This window comes from Ictalurus punctatus, chromosome 11 (assembly GCF_001660625.3).
Source record: "Ictalurus punctatus breed USDA103 chromosome 11, Coco_2.0, whole genome shotgun sequence".
NCBI lineage: Eukaryota > Metazoa > Chordata > Actinopteri > Siluriformes > Ictaluridae > Ictalurus > Ictalurus punctatus.
In genome coordinates, this window is record NC_030426.2 from 19341890 (window position 1) to 19358698 (window position 16809).

At 41.5% G+C, this 16809-nt stretch overlaps 1 protein-coding gene across 1 annotated transcript in view; it reads right to left on the minus strand.

Moving 5' to 3' along the window:
- cachd1 (cache domain containing 1) overlaps positions 1-16809 on the minus strand; it is a 97988-nt gene that overhangs the window by 14076 nt on the left and 67103 nt on the right. Inside the window, exons 6-17 of the mRNA XM_017480066.3 lie at positions 15183-15327; positions 14396-14612; positions 13773-13922; positions 12134-12367; positions 10785-10934; positions 6624-6747; positions 6393-6510; positions 5149-5317; positions 3680-3822; positions 2339-2520; positions 1876-1986; positions 749-871 (exon numbers count right to left, since the gene is read on the minus strand). Coding sequence (XP_017335555.1) covers positions 749-871; positions 1876-1986; positions 2339-2520; positions 3680-3822; positions 5149-5317; positions 6393-6510; positions 6624-6747; positions 10785-10934; positions 12134-12367; positions 13773-13922; positions 14396-14612; positions 15183-15327 — 1866 coding nt within the window. The remainder of the gene's footprint in view (positions 1-748; positions 872-1875; positions 1987-2338; positions 2521-3679; positions 3823-5148; positions 5318-6392; positions 6511-6623; positions 6748-10784; positions 10935-12133; positions 12368-13772; positions 13923-14395; positions 14613-15182; positions 15328-16809) is intronic.

Here is a 16809-nt window from a genome sequence, read left to right on the forward strand (position 1 = left end):
TGTTTAATGGCTCTGGCACTCAGAACACTGAGAACACTGAGGCCTGACCCCTTCTGAAGCATGAGAAGACCAAGAAAGAGAAAGCGAAAAAGACAGACAGAGAGACAGAGAGACAGAGAGAGAGAGAGAGAGAGAGAGAGAGAGAGAGAGAGAGAGAGAGAGAGAGAGAGAGAGAGAGAGGGAGGGAGAGAGACAGAGAGACAGAGAGAGAGACAGAGAGAGAGAGAGGGGAGTGCACAAACATTTAGGAGGGAAAAAAAGAGAGGTAGAGGAAAGAGAGGAGAAAAGAGGAGCGCTGGCACCAAACTGAACAGGATGTGTCTGGAATGTGCTCATAATCAGCTTATCTCCTTTTGTGTTTCTCATCACCTCGCATCTTTCTCTCCTTTTAAACACAGCTCTTGTAATTATTCCTTGAACTTTATCCACCATTTTTCATCTAATTTTGTTTTCTCCTCTCACTTTTTTTTTTTTTTTTTTTACCCCAGACCCTGAGAACAATTATGCTTCTCTCTAACCACACAATTTGCCTCAGAAAAAAAGAGGGGGGGGGGGGGTTAAAGAGTGTACTGTGTGAATGCTGCTTTTCAAATACAGGCAAATCTGATTAGATTCACATAAAAAAAAGGAGTTTTAGAGAGCCTCTGGCCAATTTCCCTGGAGCTCACAGAGAGGCATAGAGCTAGATTTTGGCAGTCTGAAAGGGAGAGAGGGAGAGAGATGATGAAAGAGGTTGGGACATGCTTACCGGATTTTATTTCCCCTGTCCTGGTTGCAGATGGGCAGTAGATCCAGCAGGACTTTATAGAAGTAGCGCAGGGTAAAGTCGATGCCCATTACTGCTACTGCATAGCCTGGGGCCATCTGAGAGCTAGATGCAAGAGGAAAGAAATTGAAGATGAGAAAGGAGATGGGATGGATGTATTACACACCTGGGTTGGGAAATCCTGTCCTGCAGTAATTACTCATTGCTGGGGGGAAAAAAATGAATGTGCTAAATATTTTTATGATAAGAAAAAATAGCAGACATTGATTGGTTGCGTAACTATTCAGCCCCCCAATGGGACAATATTTGGTTGAACAATTATATCTACAAGACTTCTGGGATATGTGTCTGCATCGGGTACCTGATATTTTTTACACAGTGTACCTAACGAAGAAAAAAGTATCCAATTCAACAATTATTGGCACCCCTATGAATTCATATTTAAAAAATATTTGAAGTATATTCCCATTGATATTTGACATTTTTAGTACACCTGGGTGACTAGGAACAGGAAATTTTTCAACCATGACTTCCTGTTTCACAGGGGTATAAATATGAGGTAACACACAGGCCAAATTCTCTTAGTCATTCGTAACAATGGGTAAGAGCGAGGAATATAGCTGAGATGTGCGGCAAAAGGTTGTTGAGCTTCACAAAATGGGAAGTGTCTATAAGAAAATAGCACAAGCATTGAAAATGGCCATTTCCTCCATCAGGGCAATAATTAAGAAGTTCCAGTCAACTGGAAATGTTATGAATCAAGCTGTAAGAGGACGGTTGTCTATATCGTCTCAACGCACTATGAAGAGGATGCAATTTTTTTTAACAAAAAGATCAAAAGGTTGATCAATACAGACAATTTTTCACAGCCTTCTTCATTCATATTTACCAAAGGTGCCAATATTAGTGGAGGACACTGTATATCTAAACTACCCAAATCTTCCAAACAGCCATATACACACACCTTACATTTCTATTTTTATTATGTATCAATGTGAGCAACTGTCAAATTAAATTCTGCATGAGGGAATGTTCCTTGGCCGATAAATGTCTGTTCTGATTCTGATTCATATGCCTTCATATCCTCTATAAATAATGCATTCCCTCACCTAGAGGCGTGGATGGTGTGGCTGATGGTGACCACATAGCCGGCTCCACCGACATCGAGGTACGGTCCGGTGAAAGTGATCAAACCAGGATTGGCCACAGCATGCAGATACCTATAACAGCAGAAGGTCAAATGTCAAATCAGTCAATTAGAATTAAAAATGGCTTCCATACTCCATTCAGTGACCTTATAGTGATGCCAAGGATAGCTTTGAGCTGCACATTTGACTCGTTATATTAATTCCCTGTGATCGGGACTGGACAGAGGTGAATTTGAATATTAAAACTGTGAGAAACTTAAAAACCTCAGGTTTACATCTGCAGAGAAAATAGCATTAAGAGGAGCAGTGCACAAGAGTCCAATACTCTTTAGTCTGCTGTTCATCACCAGCTCCCAGGGAGTCTGGAAGGCTTTTGGTGTTGTGTTAGAGCATGGAGACCTGTGCCCTCAGGCCCTAATCTCACCATTGTCTCCTGGTGGGGTCAAAGGCTTTGTCCATCAGCGAGCCGGGGTAAATCCGCAGCACCCCATTGGGCGTTGCTATGTAACGGCGCACAATGTAGCAGTTCAAGCTGCTCAGCTCCATAAGACTCAGCCATTCGTCCGTCACGTGACTGGTCGCCATCACATCGTTCCTGACAGATGACTAGGGAAGAAGAAGAAGAAGAAGAAAAAAAAAAGAAGATACTGAGAGTTGGGTTCCATCAAATCTGTGCAATTATTGAAAGAAAGAGAAGAAAACAGGGAAGGAATTTAGGTGGCCAAAGTGTGGAGTGTTCAGGCCCGAGTTAAGAACACATCATCGGAGTTACTACTGCAACTACTTGATTGAAATTCTCCATCACTGGTGGCTTCATGGTGGACAAAATCGATAAACTTCGACAAAGTCAAATTAGCATCGCTGACCAGTAATAACCTTGCCTCCCTTGTCTTTACTGACCTCTGAAGGTAAAGATTATTGTTTGTATCACAGTGCAAAATATCCAAACATGAAGGAGGTGCTAACTTTTGCAGTTTGAAACCATGAGATTTTAGATAATACTTTCCAACTTGACTATAATTTACTTGATAAAAAGAGGCAGTGGTACACACTCAGTCAGGAGGCTGGATTAGATGGTACTTTTACGCTTTACTTTTTATACTCTGCAAGTTAGCTAGCTTGCTAGCAACCAGCTCAGAGGCTGGCAAGCAAGACAGGCCAAGAACACAAACTATCAGTGGGCAACTTGAACTTGATCAAACTTGATTTTTAGTCGTTTTTATTACTCTTGCATTCATTTAGAAAAGCTGGATTGTATTTATAACACTGACGAAACCAGACAGCTGCAATGCTATGTATAATTAAATTGTGAGCTCTACCAAAACTGGGGACTTTTGCAGTTTCCAGTATTCTAGGGACACACCTATTTAGCAAATTTCTAGTGTGTATGCGGGTCCTGGCATAAACTGGACTGCGGCGGTGTCCAATTCAGGCGGCAGGGTGTGTGTTTTTCTTCCGGCCTGGGGGTGGCTGAGGCGTGTCTCGTCACGCTTTGGTGTTTGGAAATAATTGCAAATCATAAAAAGCAACCGCATTCCAGCTGTCATGCAAAAATACAAATACAGTCCCAAAGAATTTCACACGAACCTTCTTTCAGTCCATCTCGCCAGTTTTTTTTTTTTTTGTAGTGTGCGTTTGTGTACCTCCAGGCCTGGTTTCGGTAATGACGTGTGCGCTGTCACTCAGGAGACAGTGATGTGTAACTAAGAACATGTTTGTGTGTAACTTCAGGCTCGGGTTGGCACTGAGCTGTGTGTATGTGTACCTTCAGGCCAGGGTTGGCTATGAGGCGTGTGTTATCACTCAGGTAGGCTGTGTAGTGCTCCACCATGCGCTTGGTCTCTGGCTGACTCAGGTGCTCGTAAGGAGAGGAGAAACTGCCGGCTGATAACATCACGGCTGGGCTCTCTGTGGAGACAAACGCACTTTAAACGCACTTTCACGGAATGATGTAATCATCCATGCACGCCAGTGATATTCAGTAACACGAATGAGATCATATTATTTTGCTAAATGTGCAAATATGACCCGGAACTTCCCTTCTTATTTCTATATATTGTAAAAATCAATAGCACACTTATTCCGTTTCAGTGCTTTCCACTGTTCATTTTGGCATTTTATCATTAGCTTGTTATGAAAAGAATAACAGCATTATTAACTGTCGTGAAATTCACAAGTTTGATGAATTTACAGAAAGCATAAATGGTGAAAAGGACCTTCTCTATCTCAGCTATGTAGCTTATAAGGAGAACCAAAATGAATTTTTGGTTATGAATAGCTATCGAGTTTAATTTCAGTACGTTCGGTTGATCAACTCCGACGTTTAGGGGAAAAAAAAAAAAAACTTTCGGCACTAATGAAATGGTTTAACGTTAAGTTGGTCTTTAGACCACAGTGCTGTTAAACCCTTGAATCTGATTGGTTAGAAGGCGATTCATTTTCTACAACAGCATCTCCGACTGTAATTCAAACCACAGGTTTATACAAATACGCCTGTTCTAACGGTGTTGTCTCTATAGTAACAGCTCGTTCGTGGGAACCTGTACGCTGGACACTCCATGTAATCGAAATTTTTTTTAACAAACATGTAATCATCGATATAGTAAAGTTCTCTGTAAGGAGACGAACATTTATGGAAGGAGGCACCGGGACTGGTGCTTTGAGCGTACATTTTCCACCATGGGAAAAAAAAAAAAGTCTTATTAACTTAAAGTTAGAGAAGAATAAAAAAAGAAAAAGAAAAAAAAAAAAAAGAGAGATGCTGGTGATGGAACAACTGTTTATAGCTGCTACAGCATACGTGACGACTTGTTTCGCTGATGTTTGACAATTTTAAATGTAACTATAAATGGATAAAAAGTATGATGCGATCATTCTTTAAGAGATAAACAGTGTAATTGTTGGCAAATTGCTATTGGTATATAAGAGGAAATAAAAGAAACGGCTCACACCACCGTGTCGTTGATGACTTTTTCCCATTATGCCATGTCCTGAAGTGTTTAATACTTTACATGACTAATGGTTAGTTCGTACAGAAACAGTGTTGTGTAACCCATCTATGTAATGACAGTCAGCTTTTTTAATTGTTCTACACCATTAAATTATTCACCTAGCTTTTATGAGGAAATCAATACCACATGTGCCTACACTCTACACCACTTTCACGCACAGAATGGGTTTGGTGACCGGCCGAAATCCTAGTAACCGTGTGGTTTCAGGTCTCAGGCAGCTTACCCACGGTAGCGAGCTGTTTGAAGTGCAGGCAGGAGCTGGGTTGACCCAGCAGGTCGAGCCGGTGGTACAAGAGCTTACTGCTGGGAGCTGTGTTCAGGTTCTTCAACTGCTTCACAGGGATCTCGGGCTGAACGTACACTATGCACAGGATGAATGACGTGTCCTGCACCTACACAACGCAAAAAAACAAACAAAAAAAAGATTTTAAAAAAGCAATGAGAATAGTGTGAAAACATTTGCATGACAAATCTTTTGATGCTTATGTAAAATCTGATATCTGTGTTACATAGTGCCCCCTGGAGTGTTGGCACCGATGGGACAAGTTAGGTCAGATGACCTAATATTAAAGTATCCTAATTCAATGTTAGTGCATTTACAGAGTGTACTACACACACTGAGATCACAAACTCTAGTTGAGAAGAAGTAAAGTCACTTTAATGGGAAACATGATTACTTTTTAAATAAAATTCAAAAAAAGTTTTTATTCTGAGCCAGAATAATAAATAAAAACCCCACTGGAGCTCATAATACAGTCAGCTCGTCTGATAAACGTGTTCTGGCAATAAGACCCAAAGGCATTCCTCTGCATATGAAACACTTGGTGGAGGAAGACAGGGTCAGTAAGGTAAGTGGTTCAACATAGCAATCGAAATATGTTTTTACTTTATGTCTTACTTAAATGTACATTCATATCATGTGGCAGACAGTGTTATTCGTCATAGGTTCCATCAAAAACATATCTTCATCCAAGTACAAACAGGTCAGGGTCTAAGAATACGATCAAGCCAAAAACCGTGTTAGAGAGGAGTTAGTATGAGTTGGGTACAACTACAAAAACAGTACAGGTTTAAAAAAAATAAATAAGGAAAGAAATAATTGATTGCTCATGACGACTCTGTTGGACAGCTGAGAAATGCAGACATGGCTGAAAACGAAGATTTATATTTTTGCCAAGCCTACCAATTTAGGTTAACTGGACAAAATGCACAGAGTGAGTGCCATAAATGAAGCTGGAGCCTTGTGGAAAAAGTGCATGCTGGGAAAAGTTGTAAAAGTACTTAAATATAGTTATGTGGGAAAGCAGCTAGCCTAAGGATTGAGCTCCATAGTTTCTTCCCCTCCTAACCTGACTGGAATGTCATATAAAGTAAACGGAGAAAAGAAGAAGAGAAAAAACAAACAAAAAAAAAAAGAAGAAGAAGTGCATGGTATGAAGAACACAAAGTTGGCAGAAGTTTCTGTACCAGTTTCCAAGCGTAGCTGACGTTGTAGGCGTCACGGCTCGGGTCTCGCAGACGATTCACGTGCCAGGACAGAGACGAGTTGATGGGTACAGAGATCACCTGGCTCCCCAGAGGCAAACTGACACAGAACAATACGTGCCATTAATCATCCTATAGCCTTCGATAAAAAGGGTCCCTCCACCTTTTGATAGTTATGTTACAAACTGCTTTAATCCTGAAGCGGTCACTCACCTGAGGATGTTTTGGCGAACGGCGGCAAACCCGGGGATGTTCTCGTAGTGGATGATGTCTGTGTGTAGAGGGGCTTCGGTCATCAGGTACGGACGAGTCAGAGACGGGTGCATGAGGGTGAAACCTGACAAAATAATCCGGGAGATTCATGTAAAACTCATTACAATAATTACCCACTAGTCTCGAGAACAGTTATTTAAATGTAATATCTTGACAGATTTGAATTCTAGTAAAATGACAGTAGTCTAGTAAAACAATTTTCATATTAGTCAAATGTGCTGCCTGAGGATTTCCATCACAGCTCACACCGCCACCCCATTATTATTATTATTATTATTATTATTATTATTATTATTTTTGTGCAATTTTCATACTGGTTTATTTATTGCTTTGTTGTACACAGAGGTGTCAACATTGCTAACTAGAAGATCTTAGCAGACGGAAAGGAAAACCAATACCACAAAAATCGAAGTCGAAGTCATTCGAATTCCTCCACCAGATGTGCAAGGTGGAGGCAAATAGTCCTAAGGTAAAAGTCTTAGTTGTGTCCCAAACGACGTACTATACACTATTCCGGGGCTCGGAAACCTTTATACGAGATGTGCCAATGAATTTTTTTCCAATGTGCCGTATCGGCATTAACGTTTAATTACATCACAATATAAATTGTTCAATAGATTTAAACTATTCTTATACATGACAGCAACATTTTCGCACCTGTTATGAATGCCTGTGGCTGTGCGCATTTCACTTTCCAGGTCGAATAACAGCAATTCGGGGGCGCCAACTGCTCGAACGGTGGGTTCGGTATTATTCAGTCAGCTCAAGTTCAGTTTTTAATTGTAGCGTCCGTCCTCTGACTGAAATAAATGATTTTTATCATTATAAAAAAGGCAAAACGGCGGTGCCGCTACTGGCAAATGATGTAATCGATGTGCGGCCCAAACACCGGTAACACGGCTATCACAGCGAGTGAGTTCAAAGCTTTGTGCTTTCTGCACGCTGAAGTCGGACATACAGCTCATCGAAGTTTCCTGTGATATGAGTAAGAAACAAAAGTTTCAAAACCATTCTCATCTTCAAGTTCAGGGTAGACTTGGTCTTTTTCAGACAGGAAGGCTTCAATACTGTCAAAGCAGCCAACGAAACCTCTCCAAAACCTTACCACAGCTTAGCCACCTTATCGAGGAATATCTGTGTACGTGCAGTCCATTTCCTTCGAGAAGGGACTGGAACTGGCGGTGCGTGAGGGACGATCGCTTCATTATGAGCAATGAACAATCTTCACAACTGTAGGCGTAACTTCATTAAGATCCGAATTTGGCATTTTTGCACAGAGAGAGAGTTCATAAAGTGTCCAACATTCCACACGTCGGTTTTTTCCGCTTAAATAAGCGCATCATCCGGGCACTTCTTCTTGGTGGAATTTTCAGTGTGAACACACTACTCACATTATTTATACTTCAAAATGACGTAGAATAGTGCATGAGAATGAGATTTGGGATGTACCTCTTGTTAATAATAAGTATACACAACCCTCCTGCTGTCTCCTGCATTGCTGTAGCAGGGCGTCGAAAACAGCAAACGGTACGGCTTTCACAACGTAGATCCCGATACCTCTGTAAATACTCATACTTGCAGAGTACCACCCTGTTTCTAAATGTCCTCTTACGTTCTAGACAAAAGGCAAAACGCTTTGGAAGCCATAAGCGGTTCAACCGGTAAAACTACATAGACACTCATCATACAGTCATTATCTTATGACACCTATATAACTTGCACTAGTTCTATTCACGTCAGGACATATTCTTCACTGTATTCTACACGCCGAGTTCGCGACATTTCTCTTTGTACCGTGCTATTTCGAGAAGTTTATTGCGTGCTGTATGTAGAAATACTGTTCACACGTAGGAGATTTATTGTATTTGAATCCTTGCGACATTCTAGAAACACGTGGCAATAAACCATGAATCTGACAACGTTAAACCACAACACGCCGCTTGATAAAGGGGCTTTTAATCCTCAGCGCCGTGCCTTGGCTATGGTTCACAGTGCATTTAGTGAGCAGCTGGAGACGGCAGGTGCAGCATCCTCTCACCCGGAGAGCGGTGCTTCAGTTTCCTCAAGAGATCACATGCTTCGTTAGAGGGAATGAGATCGAACACTAATAAGCACCACTTATTTTTGCTCATTTATTCACTATAGCTTGTTATTTAGTTCATCCTAAATCTGGAAACTTGTCGATTTAGGGACCCAAGAACTCAGCGATGATTATTACAAATGCATTTTTAAACGATAACTTAGTCGGCGCTAATCTGCCATAAACACTATGCGGCAGAGCACATAAAAATTGTTGACATTTTCTATCAAGAAGATATTCTTTTGCATTTAAGGCTTTAACAGCCAGAGGTAAAGATGTCACTGTAGGTTTTCCACCACAGGAAAGACTTCAGAACAGGGAATTGTGGTTTCTTGGTAAAACGACAAGCTGCATTTTGTTGACTTATTAACATCAAGAGAATTAAAAAATAATAATTAAAAAAAAAAAAAAAGAGAGATAATGGTAAGGGAATAACTGTTTATAGCTGCTATAACATACAGGAAGGGAAAACAGGAACCCAACTCTGTACCAGAGAAAATATGTAACTGATAAAAAGAATAATGTATGGTTCATTAATAAATAAAATTGTCAGTGCTGGCAAACTGCTGTGGTAGAAGTGTGATAGAACACTTTGAGACATGCTGTTATATGTATCGCAGCACACTGTCGCTGATCGTTGTCTACAGCAGCACATGCCCTGCTGTGTTATATTCCTTAATTCAGTGGATCTCATCCAGAGGGGCACAAATTGTTTTCAAGAAAAAACAAAAACAAAAAAAAACAACACACACAGGGCATCATTTGTGTACTCGGTGTATTTTATAGCTTTTCAAATAGAATGTGCATAAATGAAAAACCCCACGTGCTCTCTCCCTCTGTATTTTCTTTTTGCTGGGGAGAGGCGGAGCTTAGCCTGTCTTTTATCTCGCTGTCAGTGCAGAACAGTGTTGCGACTTTTCAGACTCCTTTAGCGACTTTTTTGCAAAAAAAATAAAATAAAAAAAAATAGACGCACCTAGCGACTTTTTGGACAAACCTTAGTGACTTTCCAAATGTCACCAGTACTGCCCTGCAAGCACGAGGTCTTGCTTTCTCGCTGCACTCACACCTCTCTCAGTGTCTGCTCTGCTCAGTGAGAGGCCGAGAGCCGGACCAGCACATCCCGTTGATCGCATGGCAGCTGACACAGACATGGATTTAAAAAGAAGCAAGCGCAGGTGTCCCACTGATTGATTTAACAATGTCATGGATAACGAGACGCGCCCTTCGTCCCAATTTACATTATTCGTATACGAATGTTTTTAGAATGCAAGACGAATGGACTGCAACATGTTTTACATGTAAAATAGTCCACATTATTACAGCCTAGTTCTCTTGTTCAAAGTAGTTCTAGTGTTCAGAAACATTTTTGATCATTCATGTTCCATACCTGTCCGTTATATAGTATTATAAAAGTCATAAAAGTTATGAAAAGTAATTAAAGTACAAAAACAAAAAAAATCTTACGTAACTATCTATCAAAACAGATTATAGATTAGGTTTTATGTATGTATGTATGTATGTATGTATGTATGTATGTATGTATGTATGTATGTATACATACACACACACACACACACACACACACATATATATATATATATATATATATATATATTATTTGGGTTTGCCACATGATAGGGGAGGCTCGGAGGGGAGTGGGAGGGGTGGATCAGGGCTGTAGTTACAAAAGGTTGAGAACCTCTGCCTTAAATGAACACTGTGAAGGAAGTCTCGTTAGCATAGAGCCTGGAGTTTTGAAGCAGATGCTTTTCTCTAATGGACTGTTCAATTGACCCAACAGACCTTTGAGTGAGCACCATATGCAGGTAAACCGTTATAAAGAAACAAAAGCTGTTCTACTGCAGAATGTATGACAGGGCCATACATCCAAAGTTGTTGCTCCCAAATTAGTGCTCAAGAGGTAATTAATTAGTTAGTCCAGGAGGTTGCACAAGTTACTTTGCTTAAAAATACTGCTGCAAAATAACTGAACCTCACCACCATATCAGTGTTGATACCTTTGTTATCTATGAGGAAGGTGTAAGAGGCCAGAGAGTCCTGGTAGTAGGTGACGTCCTCAAGGATATAAGCGAGGTTCACATCCACTCCCACAACTCCAAGCAGCAGGTTCCCAAAGTAGCATGGCCGGCTGACTGTCATTATGAAGCCTAGGGGAAATAAAAGAAAAACGGTTCTCCTTAGCATCTTAGTTATTGAAGGGTCATGAACCCTCCCCGACCCCCTTTTCAGCTCAAGTGTACCTCACAATGTTTTTGAAAAAGGCAACTTAAATGGGCATGGATGGCTGTGAGAAGAAGGGAGGGGAGTGGGAGTGGGCATGGCAGGGCAAGGCAGAGGAGGAAGAGGGTTAGGGTGCTGTCGTGAATAATTAATGAACCAGTTTTCTCCCGCAATGCTAACGTTGTCTTTTATGATGTGCGATATGACCACCTCTGATAAAATAATCAGAAAATGTAGTTTAGTGTTCCGTGACTCTTTAAGCTAAAGCAATAATGACCACTGTGACATCGTAGCCTCTTGGATACTCTGAGGCATAAAATCTCTGGAGGGTTTGTTAATGCAGTGAACACAGGGTCAAGATTCTTGAACTGACAACCCCAATTCAAATGAGCACTTCTTCTGAAGTGGCTCAGGGGGTTTGAAGCACCATGTTTAAGGGCTGTGTGATTAATCGTATGTTCCATTTCGATTATGGTCTCCGACGATTATGAAAACAACGTAATCGAGATGAAGCGATTATTGTGCCGCATTCGTACTCATTTTATCTTTTTAAAAACCGCGCCCCGTTTTTCTTTACAGTGGTACACTTTCGCCCCTCCCTAAAAGGGCAAACTCGTTTTTCCTCCATAGTCATGCCAGGGGCTAATGGTTCAAATAGACAGGGCAGAAGACCTGCACCACTATCTGTTGTGTCTCCATTTAGCCCTGGGGATTAAGTAGGAGAGAAGTCCTCTGCCTCATCTGCAAACTATCCTGTGACAATCCATCTTTATTCAGAGTGTTCTGAAGGCTAGCCCCCCTCCCCTGCCTTTCCCTGCCACGCCCACTCCCCGTCCCTTCTTTGCATAGCCATCCACGCCCGTTTAAGCTGCATTTTTAAAAACATTCAGAGGTAGACTTGAGCTGAAAGAGGGGTGTTTCATGATCCTTTAAACATTTGACTGGAAATGCTAGGACTACTATTGCTACTAGTAATAATAATAATAATAATAATAAGCAGGAATTTTATAGTTGGATTAATGTTACCAAGATGATGTACAGTAGTCATAGTGTGTGTGTGGGGTGCAATTCTAAGAGTTTAATCACTGTAAAAATGAGACACAGCACAGGTTGTGTTCTAACTCACTATCACCCATCTGATCAGCGTAGGGCAGGCTGAAGGAGGCCACGTCGATCATGCGGTTGGGCAGGTTGATGTAGAAACGGCCCACGCTGGTCTCCAGGTTGCTGAGCTGGTTCAGCACCATCATGCTGCCCTTCACGACAGGGAGCGCGGTACGATCCAAAACGCTGTATTTCGCAGAGTTCTGCTCGGCCAGGTCGCGCATAAATGCCAACTCCTTCAGACCCGTTACACCCTCTGTGTGCGAGAAACATTTAGCATTTTTACTAAATAATAATCAACTTGGATCCACAAATTTTCACACCTCTGTACAGAGGTGCTAACATTGCTGAGACAAAAATCCCATCAAACGGGGATGGGTGGGTGGGGGAAGGGTGGTTGTTTCCATACACTTGGCAACCCAAAATGTAGCATAATGAGTCAGTGGATGACATCACAGACATTTATTTATTTATTTATTTATTTATTTATTTATTAAAAACTGCTTGTGAACATTTTTAGACATGAAAACGTCTCTGAACGCCTAAAAATGTAACTGTTCTATGTTTATACCATCATTTTGTCAGTATGGTGAATTAATTTGGAACTGGCCAAGATAGCTCACTTTTAATAACAAGGCACATGGCTTAGACATGGATGTTCAGGGGGTTTGGATCAACGTTTATGTTTAATGCGAAAAATGAATTCCATACCGAGTGATATACGGGCTTAATAGGACGTTTTAGAATTTTTTTCCTCCCAACTGTCTTCCGAGTTAAGCCGGGTGCACACTGTGTGATTTTTAATAGTCCTTTGTGACTGTTGCTTGTCAGACTGTACGAACATGATCCCCACTGTAAGCCGTGTCACACTGTAAGATCTCAGCTGTCATTAATGTCAAACTGTACGACGGTCAAGACGCGAAGACGGACACACGCGAGAAGACTCGTACGGAGTAGGAGTTGCAGCAGCGATTAAATCGTCTGCCGGGGAACACGTCGAACTAGCGATCAAACACTACAGATTTTATCCTAGGATTGTAGGAATCTTTCAGAATTCTCAAAATTGGTCTCAGACGACCCAATCGTGGCCAAAATCGTACAGTGTGAACCGGGCTTTATTCACTTCCAACTGCCGCTCCATTTCAACGGGGCGTTCCGGTCTGAGCTACAGCACAATTCTGCTCTTCATACACCACCATGCTAATCAAGTCCAATCATATTTTCTGTAATCTACGACACAAAAAGCCCTCGGCGCACTTTCATGTCACTGAGTGCCCTTTGATGTGTTCTGCTGCTTTTTCCTTTCTTCCTTTAGATATCATGCATTTTAATTCTCCTCATACTCAGCTAATGTATGTTAATAACAGGCTAATGCATGCAGAGACAGAGACTGAAAGAGAGAGAGAGAGAGAGAGAGTGAGAGAGAGAGAGAGAGAACCAGGTGAGGAGGACAAAGAAGAGGCCTTTCTTATGATACACACAAATACAGAGCCGGAGAGATGAAAGGGTGAGGACAGAGCAAAACGTTTTTATAGAAGTACGAGCATGTATATGCACGCATACACAAATACAGCCGTCAAAGCTAATCAATGTCTAAGATGAATGTGTCTAAGTTACAAATCATGCTGGAGGATAAGAAAAGGCTGGAGTGTGTGTGTTACCGTTAATAAGGGCATAGGTGAGGATCATTACGGAGTTGTTGAGATGCCGATTCTCCTCTTTAACCACATTCAGAGTGGATTTCTTCTCATGGTCCGAGGAGTCTCGAGAGGTGACGCCCGACGACAGGTAGATTATCACCATATCGGTGTCTGAGAAAGAGAGAGCGAGCGAGGGCAAGGCAAGGCAAATCTATTTGTATAGCACATTTTCAACAACAGGGTAATTCAAAGTGCTTTACATAAAACATTAAAGCAACATTTAAAAAGAAAAGACATTTAAAAAGACTTCATTAAAATGCTATAAAAATAAATAAAAATCAAACACCTTGATGATTTAATTAAAAGCAACAGCAAAAGGAAAAGTCTTCAGTCTTGATTTAAAAGAACTGAGAAAACATTAGTAAAGCTCTAAGACAGGAGTGTCCAATCTTATCCGGAAAGGGCTGGTGTGGGTGCAGGTTTTCCGTCCAACCAAGAAGAAGCCACACCTGAGTCTATTGAAAGCCAAGATCAACTGATTGAACAGGTGGAATCAGGTGTGGCCCTTTGCGGATAAGATTGGAAACCCCTGCGCCAAGAGGTTCGGTTCAGGTTCTAGGTTCTCGCTGTGTCAGATGTCTTACTGCTATGGGGTCTGCCCATGCTGCTGGTGTTCCTCAGAAGCTGAAAGGCCTTCTGGAAGCCCAAGGCATGCTGGGTAGCACTGTCTGATGACTTAATGCTGTTAATGAACGTGCTCATCTTGCGCTTGGTCTCACTGGTGGCAGGAGACAGGAAGCTCTTGTAGCACTGATCCAAGGAGCAGGAGCGAACCGTTTCAGCCACCGTCAACACTGAGATCTGCAGGGGAGGAAAAAACAGATTTAGAGAAGAAGAAACACAAACACATTTGATATCTTAATAAAAACGAAAGCAATGAAAAGATTTCAAATATCCAAGACAACTTTAACAGGCTTATTATTATTATTAGACAGAATTAAGCATGGAATACTTTAAACCTATTAACAATTTGATACGCAAATTATTAGACAATGACAGAAAGCTTTAGCCACAGAATTTATGAGCAGAGTTTGATAAGGCGCCGCTGGCTGACTCAGTTACTGTTGAACTAAATCGTGGCTTTTGCGGTATATGGCATATTTGGACCAGTTTGGCTAGTGTTAAACAGTTAGCTGAGAATATGACGATACTGCAATCACATCTGTGTCCATCTGTAAGAAAGACAGGCTAGTTTACTAGAAGGGTTTGCTTAACTGGCCGTCTGGCTCTTTGGGGAAGCAGAAGAATGTGGGGTGTTTCCAGATTGCATTTTCATGGACACCATTATTATACATCTGAAATATTCTGTTCTTAGAAAGACAACACATGCAGAGTGCTGATGTTTCTAGCTGTGTGTGTGGATTTTCTCACTTTATCATGTTCGTCGATGGAGTTGAGGATGACGAGAGCGGCGTCGCGGGCGATCTGGAGCTGTGTCTCACTCACGGAGGCGCCGTGATCGACGAGCACCACCACATGCTTTGACTGCGGCCTCACCGCTGACACATACACAGGCCTGACAACAAAAAAAAACAAAAACAAAAAAAAACACGCGCATGATCAGATTTAAAACCTTCATACAAACAAAGCAACAAAAGGAGAGGAAGAACGAGAGGAAGAGAGAGAAAAGGAACCACTTACAAACCCAACCTGGACTAGAGTGAAGCACTCATGTTCTAGATGCACTGCAGTACGTCGTGCAGGAATACCTCTAGGCAACAGGTCAGTAACATGATTGGGTATAAAAAGAGTATCTTAGAGAGCCAGAGTCTTTCAGAAGTAAAGATAGGCAGAGGTTCACTGCGTCTAAAATTTGCAGAACAATTTCAGAGTAATGCTCCTCAATGTAAAATTGTGAAGACTATGAACATCTCATCTACAGTACATAATATAAAAGATTCTGAGAATCTGGAGGAATCTCTGTGCGCAAGGGACACGGGTGAAAATCAATACTGCATGCCCGTGATCTTTGGGCCCTCAGGCGACACTGCATTAAAAACAGGCATGATTCTGTAATGGAAATCACCGCATGGGCTCAGAAACACCTCCAGAACTCATTGTCTGTGAACACAGTTCACCGTGCCATCCACAAATGCTGGTTAAAGCTCTATCATGCAAAGAAGCAGCCATATGTGAACATGATCCAGAAACGCTGCCATCTTCTCTGGGCCAAAGCTCAGTTAAAATGGACTGAGGCAAAGTGGAAAACTGTTCTGTGCTCAGACGAATCGAAATGTGAAATTCTTTTTGGGAACCATGGACGCTGCGTCCTCTAAAGTAAAGAGGACTAAAGAGGAGAGGGATCATCCGGCTTTTTATCAGCGCTCGGTTCAAAAGCCTGCATCTCTGATGTTATGGAATGGGCAGCTTGCACATCTGGAAAGGCAGCATCAATGCTGAAAGGTGTATACAGGTTTTAGAGCAACATCTGCTTCCATCCAGATTCCATCCCACCCTTACTTCTGAGAGACTCCGCCTCTCCAAGATACTCTTTTTATAACCAATCATGTTACTGACCCGTTACCAATTAACCTAATTAGTTGCAAAATGTTCTTCCAGCTGTTTCTTTTTAGTAACACTTACTTTTCCAGCCTTTGGTTCCCCCGTCCCAACGTTTTTTGACACGTGTTGCGGCCATCAAATTCAAAATTACCTTATTTGTTTTCTTAAAAGGGTACATTTACTCAGCTTATACATTTGATACGTTTTCTATGTTCTATGGTGGATAACATATGGGTTTATGAAATTTGCAAATCATTGCATTCTATTTTTATTTACATTTTACACAGCGTCCCAACTTTTTGGGAATTGGGGTTGGATACATCAATACGGCATTCTGTATCCTCCGCTTCCCTCTGCATCACAGAAACAGGAAGTAATGCGACAAGTTGAACCAATCACAGATTACTTCCACACTTGATGCGAAAGCAAGCGAATGCCTGACGACTCTTTTAAGAAGGACCTGGGATCTGTTCTCAGCGCACGTAGAAAACTGAAA